The sequence below is a fragment of the Homalodisca vitripennis genome, chromosome 2, assembly GCF_021130785.1.
Source record: "Homalodisca vitripennis isolate AUS2020 chromosome 2, UT_GWSS_2.1, whole genome shotgun sequence".
Lineage (NCBI taxonomy): Eukaryota > Metazoa > Arthropoda > Insecta > Hemiptera > Cicadellidae > Homalodisca > Homalodisca vitripennis.
In genome coordinates this window covers 200,905,940-200,930,827 of record NC_060208.1, presented here as the reverse complement: position 1 = coordinate 200,930,827, position 24,888 = coordinate 200,905,940, and the positions used below count along the sequence as shown (strand labels likewise).

General features: G+C 34.2%; 1 protein-coding gene across 1 annotated transcript in view; it reads right to left on the bottom strand.

Moving 5' to 3' along the window:
• Positions 1–24,888, bottom strand: part of LOC124355965 (neuronal acetylcholine receptor subunit alpha-7-like) — a 184,858-nt gene that overhangs the window by 110,833 nt on the left and 49,137 nt on the right. Inside the window, exon 3 of the mRNA XM_046807113.1 lies at positions 7,776–7,915. Coding sequence (XP_046663069.1) covers positions 7,776–7,915 — 140 coding nt within the window. The remainder of the gene's footprint in view (positions 1–7,775; positions 7,916–24,888) is intronic.

Sequence of the window (24,888 nt, the reverse complement as noted above, 5' to 3'; positions counted from 1 at the left end):
AATACTCTGTCCCTATTCAGGAGCACGAATTCAATTATATTTTCTCACTAATTGTCCTGACAGTCAAGCGTTCAATTTGGAATAATTTTTGTAACTTTACTCGTAGAAGTCGGCAGGACTCCAGAACAACTATGATCCAGAAATGTCAGTATTATAATTAAATTGATAGATTTCATGTAATACCGAATCTAAATAAAACCTGCTACACTCTTACATTTGAACTCTTTTAATTATATAGCTCAATTTTAAACGCAGGATATTTTCAATTTGTAACTCTATTATTTACTTTCTCACACATTTTATTAGAACGAATTTAATATCAGCTCTTGAAAATTCCTGCAGTCACCACTTCAAGAAGACAAAGGACGGTCTACTGAAGGAAAATATAGTCGGCTAGTGTCTAGTTTGAAGTAGGTTTGATTAAGTTAGGTTAGATTACGTCAGGAGACTACTTTAAGTTTTACTACTTACGTTTGTTAAGTTAGGTTATGTCATGTTGACTTCTTTACATTACATATGTGACGGTTAGATTATTATTACATTCGGTGTATTAGATTAGGTATTGTTACATCAGTTAGAAAATTAAGTTAAATGAAAAATGCCAATGTTGCGGAGTTAGGGCTGTCAACCAATCTTCTCTTATCATATACAGTAAATGAACCGTAATGTAATAAAGACAAAGTAAATTTTTAAACGTATTATACTTAAATAAAATTAAGTAATATGAAACTAACTGACGAACTAAATATATAACTTTCACTAAAAACTGTAAACTGTTAAAATCTAACTAACGCTTGTTTGCTTAGACGGTATCGGTTATTAATGATTTGGTATTACAGAAGCTAACGGCAAGAGTGTTGTTAATTACAAGGGATAATTAGGTAATGAAATAAACACAGGAAGGCACAAAAGGGGAAGTTTTCAGCAGATAATGCTTACAAGGGATTTTGTCTGTAATGAGCATAATGTGACAACCTTTGTAGACATATTATAGCTTCAGCTACGGGCACGATAAATAAATTCGAAAGGGATAATTGGGTTATGAGATATTCACAGGGAGAAAAAAGTGAGAGTCATCAGCAGACGATGGTAATGGGGGATTTCGCCTGTAATGGGCACAACGTGTCAACTTTTGTAGACCAGTGATAGCTCGCACTACAATTGCGGTTAATGAATTCACAAGGGGCAATTGGGTAATGAAATAAACACAGGAAGGAACAAAAGTGGAAGTCTTCAGCAGACAATGCTAATGAGGGATTTTGTCTGTAATGAGCACAATGTGTCAACCTTTGTAAGCCAGTCAATGCTCTCGCTACGTTTGCGGTAGCTAAATTCACAAGGGGTAATTGGGTAATGAAATAAACACAGGGAGGAACAAAAGTGGAAGTCTTCAGCAGACAATGCTAATGAGGGATTTCGTCTGTAATGAGCACAATGTGTCAACCTTTGTAAGCTAGTCATAGCTCCCGCTACATTTGCGGTGGCTCAATTCACAAGGGGTAATTGGGTAATAAAACAAACACAGGGAGGAACAAAAGTGGAAGTCTTCAGCAGACAATGCTAATGAGGGATTTCGTCTGTAATGAGCACAATGTGTCAACCTTTGTAAGCCAGTCAATGCTCTCGCTACGTTTGCGGTAGCTAAATTCACAAGGGGTAATTGGGTAATGAAATAAACACAGGGAGGAACAAAAGTAGGAGTCTTCAGCAGACAATGCTATTGAGGGGTTGTGTCTGTAATGAGCACAATGTGTCAACCTTTGTAAGCCAGTCATAGCTCTCGCTACGTTTGCGGTGGCTCAATTCACAAGGGGTAATTGGGTAATGAAATAAACACAGGGAGGAACAAAGGTGGAAGTCTTCAGCAGACAATACTAATGAGGGATTTCGGCTATTACAAGATGACAGTAGTAACACTGAAACACGTAGAAGTGAGCTAATGTGCTAGGAGCACAATTCAAAGGGCATACACATCACACAACATTAGCATAACAGACACAAATAATAATGTGTGAGCACAATGAGTGGAAGATAGAACAAAAATGATGTAGACAACATAAGCAGCATCAGGCATAGATTAGCGTACTTATCAAGAACTCTGTATAACAGCACAGCCACGCATAATAATAAGTACAGTGAGTTGAAGGTAGAACATAAATGATGTAGACAACATAAGCATGATCTGGCATAACTGATCATATTTGTAAAGAACTCTATATAGTAAAACAGGCATGCATAATTATGAGTGAAGTGAGTTGAAGGTAGAGCACGAATAATGTGGACAACATAAGCATGATCAGGTATAACTGATCATATTTGTCAAGAACTATATACAGTAACACAGGCACACATAATAATGAATACAGTAAGTTTAAGGTATATCACCAATGATGTGGACAACATAACCATCACCAAACATAAATAGGCATATTTGCATTCACATATTTACATTAACATAGAAATCCATAGTAAAAATATATTGGAATGAAAAATAAAAAAAGCAGACAATCTAACACGGAGGCCCAAAATTACATCAGTATCTTTGTATTTATATTCTTGCAAGATGACAGTATAGTTACACTGTCACACATAGAATTGAGCTAATGAGCTAGGAACTCAATTCAAAGGGCATACACATTACACAACATCAGCATCATCAGACACGCATAACAATGTGTGAGCACAATGAGTTGGAGATAGAACACAGATGATGTATACAACATAAGCAACATCAGGTATACAATGGAATATGTGCCTTGCCATCTGTAAATTAACAAAAACGACGCGCTTAATGATGTATGAGCACAATGAGTTGGAGATAGAACACAGATGATGTATACAACATAAGCAACATCAGGTATACAATGGAATATGTGCCTTGCCATCTGTAAATTAACAAAAACGACGCGCTTAATGATGTATGAGCACAATGAGTTGGAGATAGAACACAGATGATGTATACAACATAAGCAACATCAGGTATACATTGGAATATGTGCCTTGCCATCTGTAAAGTAACAAAAACGACGCGCTTAATGATGTATGAGCATAATGAGTTGAAGATCAGATATGAATTTGTATATTTTCCGTAACGTCAGTATAATAACATGGAAATTTATAAATATAATATGCTTTGTTATGCTGATAACCCACACAATATAGGAAAATTATAGATTCATTATTGATTACTAAACGTGAAATTACTAGATCAGATTACAGGGCAATTTTAATTTTGGCCAGATAATAAGATTTCTTCTATTTCTTAATTTATGTTCAAATAAATCACGCGGAACGGTCAAAGAGCACATTGTCTACGACTACTTTATTCAGATAAGTTATCTTAAAGGGCTATGATTCAATCACAAACACTATTTTCAAACTCCAAAATCCACTACTCTGCTGGGGGGGGGGAGTGGGGGAAGAGTTTTACGCGACAATACTCAACGATTGTGCATTGATGTGCTAATCATGGTACATCCTGTGGACTCAAACGATTACTTAATGATAAAACTAATTATGCACATATCCAGGGGAAAATGGTGCAAATAATTTGTGTTAAAGTCAAAAACGTGTACCATCTATGAGCAGTAATCCACGTAACGAAGACAGCATATGTCTTTTTTAAGGAAAGAACATTATGTGATACAATCATGATGAGGCTAACACTTTAAAACCGCATCTATAGTCCTTAATTTATCCATCTATAATTAAATAAGTAATTACCATAATCCGATGCGGACGAAGAATGCAGCCTAAAATATTATTTCATAAATGCTGCAAAAGAACGAGAGACCACCTTTTGTTTCAATTCTAAAGCTTCTTCGATTAAAATTCTTAGTGGTGTTTAAATCTAATTGGGGCATCTGAATAATGACGGCCGCCATTAAGACAGTGTTTATTTGGAAGCACCGAGGGCGCTCGAGGCGAAGTGATATTCAAATAAACGTCCCGCATGGAGGCATTGATCCAACCCTCCCCCCCCCCTACACCGCTGCGTTTATCTCCGCATGCATGCCATCTTCAGTACTTTCATAGGGGTCATTTCGATGAAAACACTGAATACCAAAAATGGAAATCCGTATTTAATATAGTTATCAAATTAATTTAGCTAGGATATTTTTAAAGCATTTTATCATGTTTCGAATTATAAATTTTAGCATTATCTCAAATCTGTAATCTCAAATCTGTATCTCAATATATATATCTGAAAATTAGCCCACTTCGATGGATTTCGTAATTGAGGACTGTGATGTTGACTAATTAGGGAACTCGCGGATTCCGGAAGTATCTCTGGACATCTACAGAGAGTCGGACTAAGGTCTCTTGCGAACAGATCGTGCGTCTCAGCTTGGTAGTAGTGGCGGTGTAATTGCTCTTTATATGCCTAACAAGGTAGCATGAGATACAATGTACTCAGCTGCCGCTTGAAAATTATATTCAGTATTTATGTAGTTTTGTTTCACTACGGATTAAAAAACTTCTGTTTGTGTAGCTTTCAAGTCTTCAAATGTCTCCAAAATGATAGCTTAAGTTCATTTTATGATTTGTTTATTGATACAGTAAGTCGTCAGATTTTGATTCTCACTGTGTTCTTGAGTTACAATGAATCTTCTGGACACATGTAAGACTGATTGCATTTTTCCCTACTCTTCTTCGACCAATGAATTCCGTTCAGTACATAAAAGAGCCGACACAGATAGCTAAAGCCACCAATTCAATTATTAATCATATTATTGTAGATGAGGGCCTTCCTGTGGGAGTATTTGATACATCAAGCATATTACGCTCGAACTCGATTAGAATATGACAGGTCACAAGTTATTTTTTTGAAATCTTCCAGGTGAAAAATTAAAAGTTAAAGAAAAAAATCCTATTTTATTGCAATGTTTGGAATGGTGATATGAATATGTTTACTGGGCTTGGTGCCAGAACGAACTGGAACTATGTTAAATCAGTTGATACGGTGTATAATATAGTTAACTTATTCGCGTAAAAAATCATTTATATTTTGGTGTGTGTGCGCTATTATTAGAAAAAGAATTTCCCGTCTTTAGATAACGAACTAACAAAAATTAAAACTTTTAACATAACTTCAGTTATAATTTAAACTTAATAATTTTAATGTTGGTTTGCAATGAAGGATTACTACTTTATTTATACAAATTTAATACTTGATTTTGTAATAAACGGCTGTCCTAAATATGCTACAGCATTCTGAAGAATCACTCCTGACACGTCATTACCTCATATATTGTTCACAGTACCGTGTTAACTACCAGGTTCATTTCATGTTCGGTCTGATATAAACGTTTTAGATTATGTAAATAAAAAGAGATTTCAGGGAGTTTCATAAAAAATGTAATTTCCTAAAGTTATAAATGAATTAAAATGTAACTCATTGAAGCTTAGCGAAAGCATGCAGCGTAAAAATGTTACATTTTCATCCTCAGTCGTTTTTATTAACGTATGATTGAAATAATACTAAATATTTTAATTTAAAAGTCTGAAATTTCCCTTACTATTATAAAAAAAACCTAATACATTGTATTCCTTCAGGAAAGATACCTTAGAGGCTTACGAATTTAAACAAAAAAATATTTTTCCAACCGAAAATGAATTTACTGATCAACACCACCTTCATTTGAGAGGCAAGTTCCAGGGAAATGAGCGTACTCATAGTAAAATATATAAAAAGGAACACAACAAAGAATTCATTGAAATCAGATAACAGTTAAATTTTAACTTTCAAAGAATTATTTCGATTACATCGATCAACAAAGGATTAGTAGGACTGTACGTTTTGTCAGTTGGCGGATGTGTATTTTATACATGGAAATTATTTAATACTTGTTTATATGATAGTAGCCCTGTTTTATGGCAGTTTTCTATGTAAACGACGGAATAATGAAACTTTATGACGAAACTCTGTTTTAGACGCTGCAGAAATATACACATGACTGAAATAATTAAGGTTGAAACAACTTATAGATAAGCTGTAATATAAAAATAAATTCCAGGACGAAAAATGTTGTTAGAGAGAATAGTAATACAGTTTAATCTGGCACATATTGTGAAGAAATTCATAATGTAATAAACAAAATTAAACGTGCCGCCCAATTATGGTTTGATATATGTTTCACTTTTGACACAGATAGATTTAACAGTCTTTAATAATTAATTAATTGTCTTAAATTATATTTCTGTGTCTTTCACAAATATATCTAAATTGCTGGAATAATAATTTAGGCGTAACATTAGTTAATACTACCACTATTTTTGTACATCAGTTTCAAAAACTATTTTCTAAACAAAATACGAATAGTTACTTTATCATATAAAAAGTAGCAGCTAACTTTTCATAAACGGAAAAACCTGGCGAAGTAAAAGTTTCATAAATTTAAATGTACACTCCTTCAAAACATATATAAATATATGATGCACACACACAAACATATTAAAAAGAAACATAATTATGTCAAAGTCTGCGTTATCCTACAGAATATACTTATCACCCTACTTTGTATTATAAAACAATAAAACATTTTAAATTGTGAGATATATATATATATATATATATATATCAGTTTTCATTTAAATATAATATTTTTTTACTAAATCAAAAGCTTAGATCGTAAAGTTTTAAGGTAAATACAAACAATGGTTTATGGAAATAATTAAATTATTTTGTTATTATTATATGGGCCTATAGTTTTGTGCTGTGAGGTTATACAAAAGTTATAAGAAACTCACTGTTAATATGATGTTTAAAGTCAACTTTCCTGGTTTGTAGCTTTTGAATTGGAAGCTATTAATGTATATTGTACAAACATATTATTCCATATTTACTTCAGAGAACTGTAGTAGTATATTCCTGCAGAACGTATAAATATTCTTTTTCTCAGCCTCTTAAACAAAGAAAAGAACGAAAGGTTTTTCTAACACAGGAAACGGAACATTTCAACTGATGGTGGACTAGTGAGTGGTGTGGGTTATGGTTTTGGTGGTATGTATACATCTACACCCTTCTTTACTGATAATTTCCTATACATAGCTGTGTTGAACAGTCTACTTTGATACTATTTTATTGACTTTGAATTGGCTTCCATTCAAATTGCGCAAGGTCAGATTGAGGCAGGATATTAGCAATTATAGTTCATATTTTATATGCAGACTTTTGGTAAAACGTCAATTTTCACGCAAAAGCATATGATGGTTAGGTGCCAGATGTTTGAGGTCAACAAAGTATAAATCTTAATCTAAGGCTTATTTTTAACCATAAAGATATTTTGAGATGTCATATTTACAGCATACGATTAATAATAATTGAAGTGATATTTTCATTTTAAATATATAACAGGGACTACACGCATAACAGCACTGGCTGGTCTAATTAGCATCACTTCTCAGATTAAATATCACACTTCATAAATTTCTTGCTATGACTAGTTATATAAAAGTAAAGTATTCTTAAAAATACTTAACCATCAGAAATATACACTTACAACTCTAAAATGCCAACAGTCAGTTTAGAAAACGTACTTAAAGTATATTTTGAGACAATACACTCGAAAGTATCTGCGACCAAAAATAATGTACTTGAAATATTTAATATTTTAATTGCTGTAACAAAATCAAGGCTTCTTAATTACAGTGTTTAAGGCTCTGGCCGATTCAGTTCTGAACAGGCAAATTTAAAGTCGAAGTTTTGAGTTAGAGTAAGTTTGGCAACCTTAATGTACACTAGAAAGTTAAGGAAAGTATTGCAAGGAACGTACCACGTCTATAATCTGCATGAGGGTAAGTCCAAAACTGAGTTGAAGAGGGTCTGACTCGTTGGCGACAGGACGTTCTAGGACGTTGTAGTGGTCGAGGAGGTTGTGGAGTAGCCGCTTCTCGTGAGGCCCTTGTAGCGATTCTGGAACACCAAGTAATAATATAAAATAATTTTATTCTTCAACAGGATTTAAAAACGATCCTAAAATTTAAACGCTGAGAGGTACACAACAGTTACAAAAAAATAGTCAAAGGAATTACGAGACAGACGAATTTATTCAAGTGAGTTTTTCAACTTCATATACGCTTTTTCATTACTAAACCTTACATATATTGTCTTGTAAAAACCTGAGTTTTTATAACGTAGAAAATGCCCACTCTCTTATAACCACAAAGTGTCTTTCTTTAGGCTGTAACTTGTTGACAAACGTAAAAAGTTGATCTTACCTCAAAAAGCCTCACTAAACGTAAATTTGTAAAAGAATGTGTTTATAAATATGTCGACTAGGTTCGTTGACCAGTGCGGTATGTCATGTGGCATTAACATGGCTCTTGTTAGGTTATTGAATACCCAAATCCATTATTAATCGTCATAGAGAAAAAGCCAACAGTGTTTTGAATTGCGTATAAAGTATTTTAAACCTTTTGTATCCAAAGTTTTGTATCTTGAATGGTTTTAGAGATATCGATTACTTTAAAATACCAAAAGAGCGTATAGATCACTATGAACTGGCGAAAGAAAAGCTGAATAAGTGAAAACTTTCTTTAAAAGTTACTAATACAAACATATGCGTTAAGTTTATTGGCAGGTTGGGTATACCGTTTGTTCCAATAAGGCGGACGTACAAATCCACAACTCCGATATTTATGATCTGTAGAAAATTGTCTTTTTTGAGATGTAGTAGAATCACATATTTATAAAATAAGGAATATTAATACTTTATCTGTTAAAATAATGACCTACTTCATTCAATTGAACCAGAATACTAACTACCTATAGTATGGTTCACACATAAATGTACCATAGTCCAAATTGCAGAGCTCTTAAATGATCAAGAATATACATTACTGCTGTGTTATCTATGAGAGATTAAAAAATAAGTTTTATATATACTGTATATATATTTCAAATCAAATTAAATCACTTTATTCCACATACTTTAGAATAAACAAGAAAAACAAAGCTTATTATTACTATGGAAATTCTCAGCAAGACTACAGGTCAGAGTGCTGAGAAGAGTTCTTTCTTATATTTACATATCGTTACATAAAAGCTATATTAATGACAGAATAAAAAATAAAATGTCTTTAAAAGTATAACCTAAAATACTAACAACTTTGAAAAGAAAGGATAACAACTAATACAAATAACTTGTCTAACAAACAAAAGCAGGTCCACGTATGAAAATTAATTACTAGATTAATGAAATTGAAATTGACAGGTGCCGGGCATGAAAAGCGTTAACATTTCGTTTAGTTAATACATTTTTATTTAGTTTCTTCGATACAACACAACACCGAAGTACAAAGACAAAGCGATCATATATGCATGTCGGGTGTGATGCAGTGGGTGCTGTAATATTCAGCACTGGAGAGCCGCAGCTGCAGATGTACGATCAGCTGTAGTGACCTTGCACAAATATTTGGCGGGAACGTGGTGGCGGGAGACAGATGCGCATCAATTAACTTTCCATATTGACACTCCTCCCCTCCCCAGTAACTAACCTTGCTGACCTGTTAGGTACAGTTCTGGTTGAATTTCATGATTTTTTTAATACCGCGTTGGTGAGATATACCTAAGGTTACCTACTGCAATTCATACATTTCAATGTACAAGCTCACTACTGCATTAAATGCCACAGAACCATTTCATGCTGGAGCCAGACTGTTTAACGCCTTCCCAATTAAATAAAATAACAAACAAATGAATGAGAGTAATCTCAAATAAAGACAACATTGTTGGCTCATAGTAAAATCTATCTACACAATCAAAGATTTCCTGGACTTTGTGATTTAAGAATGACATTTATTATAACTTACAATTTATTTTGTGATGACAAATATTCTGAATTCGACGTTCACCAATACATTTGTTGTCAAATAAAGACAACATTGTTGGCTCATAGTAAACTCTATCTACACAATCAAAGATTTCCTGGACTTTGTGATTTAAGAATGACATTTACCATAACTTACAATTTATTTTGTGATGACAAATATTCTGAATTCGACGTTCACCAACACATTTGTTGTCAAATAAAGACAACATTGTTGGCTCATAGTAAACTCTATCTACACAATCAAAGATTTCCTGGACTTTGTGATTTAAGAATGACATTTACCATAACTTACAATTTATTTTGTGATGAAAAATATTCTGAATTCGACGTTCACCAATACATTTGTTGTCAAATAAAGACAACATTGTTGGCTCATAGTAAACTCTATCTGCACAATCAAAGATTTCCTGGACTTTGTGATTTAAGAATGACATTTACCATAACTTACAATTTATTTTGTGATGACAAATATTCTGAATTCGACGTTTACCAATACATTTAGCTGTTTCCTGTTATCTGTACTGTTTAGTCTAGAGGTTTTAATTTCACAATTACTCATTGCATACTTCATGTTAATCAACTTAATATATAAATTTTCTTCAGTAGTCTGTTCGTCCCAAATATATAGAATTTATGAGAATTGATGATTTTTTTAAGAAAATCTTGGTTGAACTTACTATTAAGAGTTCCAGTGAAGCAACATGATTTATGTGAAGATTTTATAATTAGTGACTTTCAACACTCCATCTCCTATCCGTCCTCTTCAACATGACTAAAACGTAACGACATTTATTTGAAAGGATAGTAGAATTTCGGACATTTCAAATAGTTATTCGTTATATAAATGTATAACACTACGTTTCGAGTATTGAATCTACTTACTTCTTCAGGTGTAAAAAGTGCGACAATGGACTTCCACTCAAAGGATTAAGTGATATTTGACTCACCAACAGCATGAGTACCAGAATGGAGAGAATGAACCGAAGCAATGTTATAATAGGAGCATAGGAGTCAAGAGCACAAATACATACATTCTCGCTAGGGAAGGTGTAACACTGACGAGAAATCTATATTGTTTCCTGTGGTGTCGTGTTGCGTCGTGGAGAGGGAGTAAGAGCAGCCACAGAAAAAATTGCTACCATTATAAGGAATTCCTCTCACTTTGTTAACACGTGCAGTAATTCTCATAAATTTTCTGATATTTAAAAAAGAATTAAATACGAAAGTTCATAGTTTTTGATTGAAGTATGCAGGTACATATTTCATTCTATCAGCTAATAAACTGTGTTTTTTTCAGTTATAGTTTGTCAGAATAGTTTATTCTTAACATAAAATAATATATAGAACATATGCTTCACACATGGTCACATTAAAGAGTGACATGGAATAGGGGAGTATACACAAATTAATAACAGTAACACCAAACAATTTTACTACGTGAATACACAACGGATTTTTATGAATTGTTTATAACGCATTAACCTCAATATAGCCTAAAATTTACATAAATAGTTAAAAAAGTTATTACAAATAAAATAATAGCGACTACTACACGAAATGTTGAACTGAAAATTTCTAGTGTTATTTATATTTCTTAAAATTAGTAAAGTATTTTCCAAACCTGATAAAACATTATATCTGAAGAACTTATAATAATGATAAGGGTTTAAAACTGAATAGTGGTTAACAAGGGTTAAATTGTCAAAGAGGAATTAATAATTCAATTTAGTCAAATTAATTGGTAAAATGGTGGAGTTTCTGTGATAATAAAGTTATTACTATTACCCTTAACCGAAATCTAAACAATAGTTTTGAAAAGTAAACTATGATTATTTTAGTTATGTAGTCAGTTCTTTAAAACAGAGCTCCAACAAAAATATTCGCCATAGAAGTAATTACAAGTCGTGTAGCTCTAAGGAGTTTGCTATGGGCGGACCGGGTGTCGGGGGGGGGGGGGGGGTGTTCATTAGGACCACATTTTCAGCCCAGCTGCCAACAATAGCCGTGATTTCTCATTACTCTCCTTTGTAGGCAGTCCCTGTGTGTCCGCTTCCTCTAAACAGCTGTATCACTACTGACTAACTGGCCTGCTCTTCCCGCTTCCTCAGGTTTAACTCATTTAGCCGTTTCACACATTCCGCGAGACAACTAACGTTTTTTTTTGTGAATTCCCAGTAGGAAATGAGTTAATAAAGTCATCTTTATAATGATCAAACCACGGAGGTTATATTGTGTATAGGTATAACTTGGTTTAATTTAGTGATGGCGTGTGAATTGTTGTATTCCTGGAATTGTTACAAGCGTCATTATTAAGAGTCGGCTGTAGTGACAGGACATTGAGTTTTGGCTTCATATATCACATGAACTGAGTCTATTGCAATACAAAGTAGTAAACTTTAGAATATGCATCTGAAAATAATAATTAAAAATGTTATGTCACTAATATAATTTTACTATATATCGGTGGGTTTAAAAGAGTAATGCATAGTATTAAAACAAGAAAGCACAACTATTAGTGGAAGAGGTAAAAGTATTTCTATAATTATTTTGCCTATTACTTTGTAAGTATAATAAAAGAAACTTAAAATAATAAGGAATAAGAAGGTAAGGGGACAACGTTATGCCATTGAAAGATTGGCAGCTTGTGCTAAAACATTACATTGTTCGTGTTGATTGGTTCAGGTTCGATCAATCCTGAGATAACTCCACCTCCTCCCACCACTCACTATCATAGCGGATATTCACGACTGGTTCAGCCAGTTTCAGTTTAAAATCTTTTGACTAAATAAAAATCTCCACAGAGTGGCCAAAGTATAAGTATATAAGACAGTAATATTGTAATGTTTCAACACAATCTGAACCGCCATAATTAAGAACATAGCTAGCCATGGTACTGGTCCCATAATATTAAAAGATGCACGAGGGGCCGAATAATTAAAGAAGCTGACAAAATTGTCATGACATTCAAAGTATGATTCAATAACTTGAACTTATAACTTGAATATGTTTGTATGAGATGTTGAACAATTGCTACAGTTCAACACAACTTAATAACGATATATTTAGTACAACACAACAAATCACTATTATTATTATTATTAAGTTGACTAATTAATATGAAAAAGTAATATATTTTTTTTGGGTGTGATTAAATATTTATATTCTATACATAAAAAATCTATCCGTGCAATAGTAACAAAATTATGATTAGTTAAAATGAATATAATCATTAAAGTTATCGATTTTGTTGGATTTGCATATAGATTGATGTTTTAAATAGATAACAAATTTATCGTAGAGTAAAACTTCGTCGTAAAATACATTTTATGCACACATATATATATATCTCTAGAAGTAATTTTGAACTGCTTGTTTTATCACGCCAACTCCATAGCAAGTGATCAAATATAAAGTCCTACAGCGCTGTGCTTGTATCATACTCACGTCTATAAAAAGTTCTGAAATTATAAAATGGACATTATTTTCCACCAAATGGGTTTATTTACGTTAATACCACAACTTTCCATCATGACTCATATTCCATTTAATACTCCACAGTACAAATGATATATTCCGGCCATTGGTGGTGACCGTTCGGAAGTCACATTTAAGCCGTTGGTCCCCAGGTTAAGTGTTAGAGGGGGCTTCTTAGCCCTAACTTCACCTGGTAAAATAAATCATCTTTACTTTACTTTATATCACGGTTGAATTAGAAAAAAATGTATGACTAGCAGTAAAAATGCATATTAAGCTATTATCCGAATACTTTATTATCCCTATAAGAGATAATGCAGACTCTTAGACATCACTTGTAACCCAAGACATGTATTACTGTAACATTACTCTAATATTAGCCTCTAGAATAACGTCATGCATTATGTTTTCTTCTATAAATTGGGAATCATGCAAGAGTTATTACACTCTTAAATAAACAAAAACTATTCTATATTATACAAATATAATTGCGTCTATCTGTGTGTTACTCAATCACGTAAAAACGAATTGACTGATTGAATTGAAATTTTTCATGCGCATTCTTAAATTCTCTCCAGAGAGGTATAAAATCATATAGGCCTACTTATATTTCGAAACCCCTCCGGAATATTTAGGATCATAATGTCCAGATAATCCTGTTTCCTTGACAATGTCATTATCATTCTAAATGATAAAAAAAGTTAGGAGTACAACACTGAAGGTGACTGAAAACTTTCAAGTCCTTTCAATTCATTCCAAGATTTCACTCTGAGTTATAGACTTTGCTAATGCTCACCGAATTCCGAGGAGTGACATGCGCAATCCGCGAAGTGGATGTTGTATATAGAGAAATTGAGCTTCATGTAACATTTCTAGTCTTAGGCCAGTTTGTTCTAGAGATATCGTGTTGACAGTCAGACAGAATTGAAATGTTGCCAAACCTCCTGAGTGATAGGCCTGTTAGCGAATTCCGAGGAGTGACATGCGCAATCCGCAAAGTCGATGTTGTATATAGAGAAATTGAGCTTCGTGTAACATTTCTAGTCTTAGGCCAGTTTGTTCTAGAGATATCGTGTTGACAGTCAGACACAATTGAAATGTTGCCAATCCTCCTGAGTGATAGGCTTCTTTAGCGCTCAGTCAACAAATATAATCCAGATTACCTTGGAATATTCACTTTAAATTCTGAAACTACTCTGCGTTTTACATTTCTTCACTATACTACAATTATAATATTACAGACTGATTTGGCTGAGCGCTAGAAAAGCCTATTACTGAGGTGCTTTTGAAATTGTATTTATGTCTTTCTATTTATCTTTTTGTAAGCAAGACATCTTCAGAACGAACTGACCTATAGACTTGAAAATTTGTATTAAGCTAAAATTGAGCTCCATGGTGGAGCATGTGCACTCCATGGGATTCTGATGAGAGTAAGCGAATGTCATTCCACTGGAGTTATGGGAATGTCATTCCACTGGAGTTATGGGAATGCCATTCCACTGGAGTTATGGGAATGCCATTCCACTGGAGTTATGGGAATGCCATTCCACTGGAGTTATGGGAATGTCATTCCACTGGAGTTATGGGAATGTCATTCCACTGGAGTTATGGGAAGAGCAAATAGATTTGGAGAGAAATGAGTACAATCGTGTGAAATTTAAGCATGTGACATAGAAACGTAATGAAGTGAACCGTAGACTAGAAATTGTGCATACAACTTTAGTGAAGCCTGTTACGAGACACGAGGTGTTTTCGAGCCTATCTTGAACTTATACATTGTAAATACAAGGCTTCATGTAAAGGTTGCTAGGGACATCTTCGAAAACAGATGATTTGAATAATTTAACCTACCGAATACCTACCATTAAACTGTTGATGCAGGTTAACAAAAACTTAACTTCTACAAGTTTGGAGTAAAGTTAGAGGAAGAAAATCAATGACGTATAAGTGTTAGTGTTGTCAAAGGCTGACGCGACGTTAGTGCCAAGTTCGGCTTGAACTATAGCCTGTCCAGAGAGATTTAGTGGGGCACGGGCGGAAAGAGGGAGACGGGAACCTATACCTGAGTGTAATGTGTCTTGAGAACAACAGAACAACTTCATGTGACAATGTTGTGAAGAAATATCGTTGTTGTTCTATAAAGTCGCCGGGGAATTGAAAGGATCTGTTCAAATGCTCCCATGATATCTTGTACTAGTTTCAGGTATTAATCTTATACTGTGCCAGGTACTAGAAATTCTTCTAAACTTTGAGTTTATCCTTAAATTATTACTTTGAGTTATTGTATAATAATTTAAAATAAGAAGAGCAATTTATAATTTTTCGTTAGCAGTTGAACGAATTCCTTACTAAATTTACATGTTAAGTACAGTACACAGAGTTTTTAGTTATTACGAATATTCCTCAAAAAGTAAAAAAATTGGATTTTATGGCGTAAATTATTTTTCTTGGTGAAGGCAATAAAAAGTCTCTGAGTTAAACTGCAGAGATACGAAATGGATTACAGAAACTAACGTAACATTTTACAAAAACCCAAAACAATCTTAAATAGATGTTTAAAAGTTGCACGATAATTGACAAAAAGAGAAACAGTTTGTAAAGTCCCTTGCTAAATAGAAACATTCCTGTAGTTATAAATGCAAATCTGTTAAACTTCAAGTAAATCCTCTTTGAGTTAGCATATGGGAATATCAACAACCAATAGCACCGCTGTAAATTGAATAACTTGTGTGTATGTTCGAGTCATTTTAAGGACAGAATTGTTAGATTAGAAACTATAATACTATAAGTTTAACCACTAAAGATAAAATAATATTTTTCGTGCACAGTAGCTATACTTTGGGAGATGCAATAATTGTTGTAAATGACATGCTTACCTATGCAACCCCAGACATGGAGTGACGATCATAGGAATACATCCCCATCCCAAAAACCAATTTTGAGTCGTTGAACGTTGTTTTTAATATTTAATACGTAAGACCAACTGTGTTCGTTAACAGAGGAGAAATTTTTTAAACAAAAATCAGAGATAAGAGCAATTTATAAGAAACCATTATAAGGTATCGTGGATTTTTGCACATTTCTGTGATACATAGTTCTGTAGTCTTTATAAATATTAAGGTGCTTCTAAGGTGCAGCTCCCTGAAGAAAGTACAGGGATTGACCTCTTTAATAGAGTTTCTTACATGTCTAAAATAAACATGAAATATGCGAGTATTTACTAAGTTTCATGATTATAAGCACGAGTACGATTTGCAGATAATGAGTATTTAGATTTATTAGTCAATAATATGTTATATACCTAAAGTTTAGTTAAAGTTTTGTCAAAAAATTAGTCAAGCGAGAAGGTAAATTAACTCTAAAATCTTTAACTATTATAATTAAAAGATTTCCAATGAGCACAGTATATAAAATATAAAAAGTTTGTAAGTAAAAATCCCTGCATTCACCTTTTTGTGTTTAAACGTAAACTTTTGGTCATCTATTCAAGTGTTCTTGGAGATAGATTCGCACGCTCATTCGCTTCCAAAAGTTGAGAGTTCCCACACAGGATTGACTTCTAGTTGCTCACTTACCAAATTTTCATCGATCACTCATCTCAGATGCCCCTGTTGATGTCGATATGAACCATAGGAATCTTCTCATGACAAATTGTGGTACACCAATTCACGTAGATTAGAGTAAGGAATCTTAAGTTCCATAAAGGTTTTCTGAACGTGTAAGGAAACCTATTAGTTTTATATACTTGCTAAGTGTTGTTTTTTTTGGTTCTCTGCCAATTATTGTTTTCAAAAGAGCCATTCCACACAGACGCAGGCATCCTTCTTTCTGCAAGAAGTAAATCACTTTGTTGGAACTGCTTTAAAAACTTTGTACTGCTCCAACCCTCTTACCAACTTGTACAACTTGGCTAAATTGACTTCTCTATCCCTCCCTTTACCTCTGTCTTTTCCCAGGCAACACCCACAGAATGAAAAATTGTTACAACATTGAACAATAGAACTTTCACATCAACCATTACTTTTAAATTTAATCTATTCAACCATTTCGGTGTAAATCGTAAAAATTCGGCAACAGTAAGTTGGTTTGGAAGATTCTGCAAATTTCAAAAGTACCTCATGATTATCTTATTAAATCCAATTACTTAAATCCTGCTGTTGGAAAGTTTTAATGAAAAAATCATTAGCTTATAAATCGATCCTTGTTGAAAACTCAACTCGCGCAACTCATTACAACTCATTATAGTGCAAATATTTCTTATCAACATTAATTTTAATGTCAGTAATTTTAAACACTAACGTGCTAGAAGCACTTAAGTAATAGCAAAAGTATATAAGTAAGTTACTTCTAACATTCCTTTTAGCGTGACTACGTGTCACATAGCATGTTCGCCGAGGTTATATGTAAAGCTTCAATTTTGCAGCTCAATGGCTAAATGTGTTACTGTGTCAGTTGTGAAATTGTTAAATGAGTTTACTGAATTTGTTTACATATTGATTTATTGTACGATTTTCTTGTTGCCATCACGGTCGCCCTTAAGAAATGTCTAAAAATGTGTACTAATCCTCAAGCAAATCCCATGGAATGTCATTCACCATCTCTGAACTTATACTGCCCATAAATGAAGTTTTATGGAAGATTTAAAGTTTACAGGTTATTTAGTTTAGATATGTCAAACGGACTTTCATATAGACAGACGTTCTCAGGCAATGACATAAATGTGTTACTTCTTACAATCATCATTTTGTTACATTTGTTTCACCATAAGAAATGGGTAACACAAAACAAAAGTAACAAAATTTAATAATAAACAGCTTCAAAGTGCAATTTAAAGGATATATGATAGGAGATCCCCTTTCGTCACTCTTCTATACCTTAGCAATAAGTTAGAGTGAGAGCACTCAAAAAGTTAGCTAGATGCTTGTGACAGGGTTCTCATCTCGGCGCACAGATGTTCTATTCGATAAGGCGCTGCTTCAATTACATGCACCTCGAAATCATATAATTTCTTCTGTTTTCATCCTATTTCAATTTGGGCTAGTCTACTGGTTCTCTAAGAGTTAAATAATGACCATTATTGAGTAGTTGGTAGCAGTTGTGTTTTCCTCCTACCATTACAAAATTAACATCTCTCGCAAACATCGTAGATGTTGTATTCAAAAATATATCTATCCACCAGGATAAGAAACTGATTAAACGTCTACCGAACTTAGGACTCTTTAAGATCCCTTGGGCAGCTACTGAGTTAAAAGGATTTTCAAGATAAGTAAAGATGACGCTGCCCCCTGCTACGCTATCTCAGCTTTGCCATCCTCTTACAAAGGGAAGCTAAATATAGTCCAATGTCTCCCAGTAAAACGGGAAGGAGTCTTCCTCAAGTTTATGTTTTATTCACTTGGGACAAAAATTTTTCATATTAATAAGTCCTTAAATAAACTTTGAGCTTGATTCCGGTGTCACAGGAGATTGTGGATACCGGATACGTCCTGTCGAGATACCATGAGAGGGGATAGCGGGCACTACATCTCAGTCATAGTCACCTTCGAAGAAGGGGAGGCTAGCTCTCGTCCACCCTCTTCAGTCAAAGTTAACAGCACTCCGTCATGTCTAGGCTAGCAACAGCCTTTAATCTTCCACTCACTCGAACAGTCATCCACCGCAGAAGACTGATCGATCCACACTGTTCTCCAATATCTTTACATGCGCGGTTAGTGATGTGTTTTTTCCAGGTAATTCACAGCGTTGTCCAAATTTGAGTGACACATTTGTTTTTGTTGTATGCTCAACTAAATATTTTAAACCAGCTAGAAACGATCCGTTCTTCTCGGGTCACATTTAGGCTTACTACAGAATTTAACATAAAGGTAACTCTACAAACTCCAAACTCAGTTCTTCACAATAAACTAGACAGGTTGATCAAGTAGTACTTTAGGCCAAAATTTTAACACCGTTACGGATGTGCCAGTCCGAAGGAGTATGGAAACTCCTCCAAAATCTTGTTCTGCTACCAGGTATAAAAACCGGAAGTGACAGCCTTCTCATTACATGAATTAACTAATGATTACAAATATAATTATGAGTGAATCGTTCCATATATTATAGCTTATTATCGATATATACAGGTATATACAGGGTGTCAATTAAGTCTGGAACCTCTTTTTTAATTTTTGAACCACAATTTTAAAAAAATACCAACGTTCACACCTGCTTACTGGTGATAGTAATGCACACATCTGCCCAATTACCGACCCGATAATCCCTTTGGGGGACGATCCACAAGGAGTCAGACAAAATTCTTAAATAGCAGCATAGGTCAAGTATCAAATTACAGGTCTTACTTAGCAGAGTACAATGCCGCAAACCAGACTTCAAAAGGTGGATTCATTCAGTAGTTATAGCTATTTGAATTTTAAAACAATTGAACAATGTAATTTATTACGTATTACAAGTAAACACCAATTTTTAAGTACCTGTGATCTGTAAGTGTTCAAAATGTTCCCCTCCCATCATCTGAAAATGTAGTAATCGAAGCCAGGAAACAATAATTATTACCAATAACACAACTACTGTTAGAATGTGAAAGTAGCAGATTGAGTCATACACAGCATCCACAGAAACTTAACGTTTGGGCAGGTATTATAGGAAATCAAATTATGGGCCCATTATTTATCAATGGTAATTTAAATGGTGGCTCGTATCTAGCAATGCTCCAAAATGAGATAATTCCTGCACTACAAGCTGCTCTTGGTCGACAATTTCAAAGAATTTACTTCCAACAAGATGGCGCGTTACCACACTTTGCTCTCCTTGTTAGAGAATACTTGGATAGAATATTCCTTCACAGATGGATTGGAAGACGTGGTGCAGTAGAGTGGCCTGCTCGTTCCCCTGATTTATCTCCGCTGGATTTTTTTCTTTGGGGATACCTCAAAGATAAAGTTTATCGTACTAAGCCTCGAGATTTGGCGCTCCTAAGAAATCTCATAGTCCGAGAAGCTCAAGATATTCCTCGTGACTACCTTCAAAATGCAGTGGATGGCTTTTACAACCGCCTAGGACATTGCCAGACGATGGTAGGGGAACATTTTGAACACTTACTTTGATCACAGGTACTTAAAAATTGGTGATTACTTGTAATACTTAATAATTTACATTGTTCAATTGTTTTGAAATTCAAATAGCTATAACTACTGAATGAATCCACCTTTTGAAGTCCGGTTTGCGGCATTGTACTCTGCTAAATAAGAACTTTAATTTGATACCAAACTTGACCTATGCTGCTATTTAAGAATTTTGTCTGACTCCTTGTGGACCGTCCCCCAAAGGGATTATCTGGTCGGTAATTGGGCAGATATGTGCGTTACTATCATCAGTAAGCACGTGTGAACTTTGGTATTTTTTAAAATTGTGGTTTAAAAATTAAAAAAGAGGTTCCAGACTTAATTGACACCCTGTATAGCTTATTAGTGAGAAAAGCTAACAAGCACCTGTGTTAGTAAACAGTAATTGTTATTGTCTCAAACCCTAAATCTAAAATGTCTCTAAACCGGATATTTCACTTCATTTCAGTTCGCCCTAATGGGTGTAATGAATCAATTATGTAATGGGTAATGACATAAATTCGAATAAAATAGTACGTATGTTGTTGCGGAGGAGTGTGGTTCATATTTTAGCTTTATTTAGGCAGCAACTGTCAAGGTGGTAACTCGAAAATTGTAATTCTAACGGAACAAAGAATTTCAATTTAGGAGTTCCAGCTGTATACATCTATATTCTTAGTTTCAATAAGTAGTTAAACTATTTTTAATATTGTTGTAAACAACGAAATAATCCCATTCAAATAAGTCCATCCAAATAAGATTACTCCGTCTATTTCTCACCACCCGTGCTAAACAAGAAAATAATACCGACCGAACGATGAATAGTGGCCTTATTAGTTATGAAAACGACACGATGTTTAGTCTTGTTAAGGGGACAAACACGATTTGCAAAACAAATCGCGTTTTCCCGGGAAACCAAGTTATACATGACAATTAATAACAGGCCGTTATTAGTCGGAGAAAAGCGGAAAATGAGGAAGCTCCTGTAGCAGATTAACGTAATGGAGAGGCTGTCGCGGCGACGGTGCTGATGTATTAGTCATACGGACCATCCCTCATCTTTACCGCATCTTCGTCACCGTACCCTGGGTGACGTTAATAACCACTTGGTACTCACAAAAATACATTTTGGTACGTTGTTTGCCAATCAACTTGCTAATCACAGAGTGACGATCTGCTCACCTCTCTCCGACGTTCTTGTGCATTGTAACTCTTATTAGTCTTCTTAGCCAAAATTATTTGAAACATCATCTTTTGAATTTTTTACCTCGTTTGTGTGTAGATCCATTTATTGTGGTTTGACAGAATATTTTCCTAAGTTTGGACTATTCTTTGAGATGCATATAAATGTATACTATAAAAGGATCTATAGTTGAAAGTTTTATATTGACGATGGATTGTAGTGATAACAGGTTTCTCGGACATTGGGCATCGTTCAGTGATAAAAGAGATTTGTATCACCACATTTCGAGACCTGCTATATTATATTTTCTTCAAGTGGATAACTGACCCAAATACGTGATTACAGTCTGAGACGAAACAAACAATCACACATAAACTTTGAAATGTCTACGAATAAGATGCATTTAACAACGATTTCTTGTATTAGTGAACAATTACAAAATGTCCAGAAATGTCCGGCTGGAACCTAATTTCTAAAAAATGTTGTGGTATCTTCTTGCTGAGTGGTATAACACTCTTTTCTCATGTTCCTGATCAAATTCAGATACCTGTGAACCCATACCGTTTCCTTAGATTTAGGATGCATTTTTTTCAAATACGGCATTTCTGCCATTGATTTCTTTTCTTAATCGTTAATACTGTAGCAAATTATTTTTAGAATTTTTCCTTGTTTTCGGGAAATCCAACTTAAACAGTACAGTATAATAATCATCATAGACGTATTAATTGTAAAACAATACTTAACCAAAATTAAAACCATTATTAGGAGCTTTAAATTCCTGAGCGCAAAGACCATTTAAGCACTAACTAGTACTCCCAAACACGTGTAGTGAAGAGCAGTTGTTCGGCAAAAGTCTTCAGAAAACCGGAAGAGATTAAACAATTTAATTCCTGTAATAATCTAAAATCTTGTACTATTGTAGTAGGAAACGAACTTTTAGATCTTATAACAAAGGTACTCACAAAAATGGAAGATTCTTGTGTAGCAATAGGATACTCGTTAACACTGACCTATTTCCCAAACTTGTTCTGTTTGCTTATTCAGAAAAACTTATTCCAAAAGTATTTGGTTTGTAACACGATCTCCATCGATATTATTTAGTTTTGTAACGAGATGTTAAATATCTCTAAGCTCAAGGTATTGGTTTCCTACTCTATACCAGGTCTGCTCATACCAAGACGTTTGCAACTTCTAGAGTAGACGTAATAACGAGATGCTAAATATCTCTAAGCTCATGGTATTGGTTTCCTACCCTATACCAGATCTGCACATTTCAAGATAATTGCAACTTCTAGAGTAGACTTAGTAGCGAGATGTTAAATATCTCTAAGCTAGAGGTATTGGATCCAACTCTATACCAGCTCTGCTCATACCAAGACGTTTGCAACTTCTAGAGTAGACATAATAACGAGATGCTAAATATCTCTAAGCTCGAGGTATTGGTTTCCTACTCTATACCAGCTCTACTGCTACCAAGACGTTTGCAACTTCTATAATAGACTTAGTAACGAGATTTTCAATATCTCTAAGCTCGAGGTATTGGTTTCCTACACTAAACCAGCTCTACTGCTACCAAGACGTTTGCAACTTCTATAATAGAATTAGTAACGAGATTTTCAATATCTCTAAGCTCGAGGTATTGGTTTCCTACTCTATACCAGCTCTACTGCTACCAAGACGTTTGCAACTTCTATAATAGACTTAGTAACGAGATGTTCAATATCTCTAAGCTCGAGGTATTGGTTTCCTACACTATACCAGCTCTACTGCTACCAAGACGTTTGCAACTTCTATAATAGAATTAGTAACGAGATGTTCAATATCTCTAAGCTCGAGGTATTGGTTTCCTACTCTATACCAGCTCTACTCCTACCAAGACGTTTGCAACTTCTATAATAGACTTAGTAACGAGATGTTCAATATCTCTAAGCTCGAGGTATTGGTTTCCTACACTATACCAGCTCTACTCCTACCAAGACGTTTGCAACTTCTATAATAGACTTAGTAACGAGATGTTCAATATCTCTAAGCTCGAGGTATTGGTTTCCTACTCTATACCAGCTCTACTCCTACCAAGACGTTTGCAACTTCTATAATAGACTTAGTAACGAGATGTTCAATATCTCTAAGCTCGAGGTATTGGTTTCCTACTCTATACCAGCTCTACTCCTACCAAGACGTTTGCAACTTCTATAATAGACTTAGTAACGAGATGTTCAATATCTCTAAGCTCGAGGTATTGGTTTCCTACTCTATACCAGCTCTACTCCTACCAAGACGTTTGCAACTTCTATAATAGACTTAGTAACGAGATGTTCAATATCTCTAAGCTCGAGGTATTGGTTTCCTACTCTATACCAGCTCTACTGCTACCAAGACGTTTGCAACTTCTATAATAGACTTAGTAACGAGATTTTCAATATCTCTAAGCTCTAGGTATTGGTTTCCTACCCTATACCAGCTTTACTGCTACCAAGACGTTTGGAACATCTAGAATAGACTTAGTAACGAGATATGAAATATCTCTAAGCTAGGGTTATTGGTTTGGGCTACACTATCCAGCCATGTTAATACTAAGGACTTTCCAACTTCCAGTATAGTCTTCGTTACGAGGTATAAAATATTTATAAGTAAGAGGTATTGTGTTTCCTACTCTATTTTAAATGTGCCCTTAAAAAAGGGTAAATAAGTGCCATTCAACTTGTTTATCAATTGCTTCGTACTCCTAACAGGTTAAAGACACGAATTTGCTTAATAGAATGAAAATAAACTGTTATTACATTTTTAATGTCTCGTTACCTAATTATTGTCATTTATTCACTAATTATGACGATTAAAATATGTTATGAAGTCTATTGTGAAATATCAACATTTATCGTGGAACTAAAATCCTAATCCATTTTTTGAACTCAAAATATAATGGTTATTAAAATATATAACATTAAACATACATTTAGACATTGGCATAGGAAATGAGATGTAAAGATAAGGTATTAGTTATTTTATTATTATCTCGAAATAAAAAAGTAAAATTTATATACACTTAAAGTGAAAAATATTGCTTATTATATTAAATAAAAATTTTAGAAGTGTTTACCAAAAGTAGGAACATTGATATCTGCTGATCAAAACACACACACACACACACACACACACACACACACACACACACACACACACACACACACACACACACACACGCACGCACGCACGCACCCACGCACGCACGCACGCGCGCACGCACACACACACACACACACATATAATATATATATATATATATATATAATATATATAT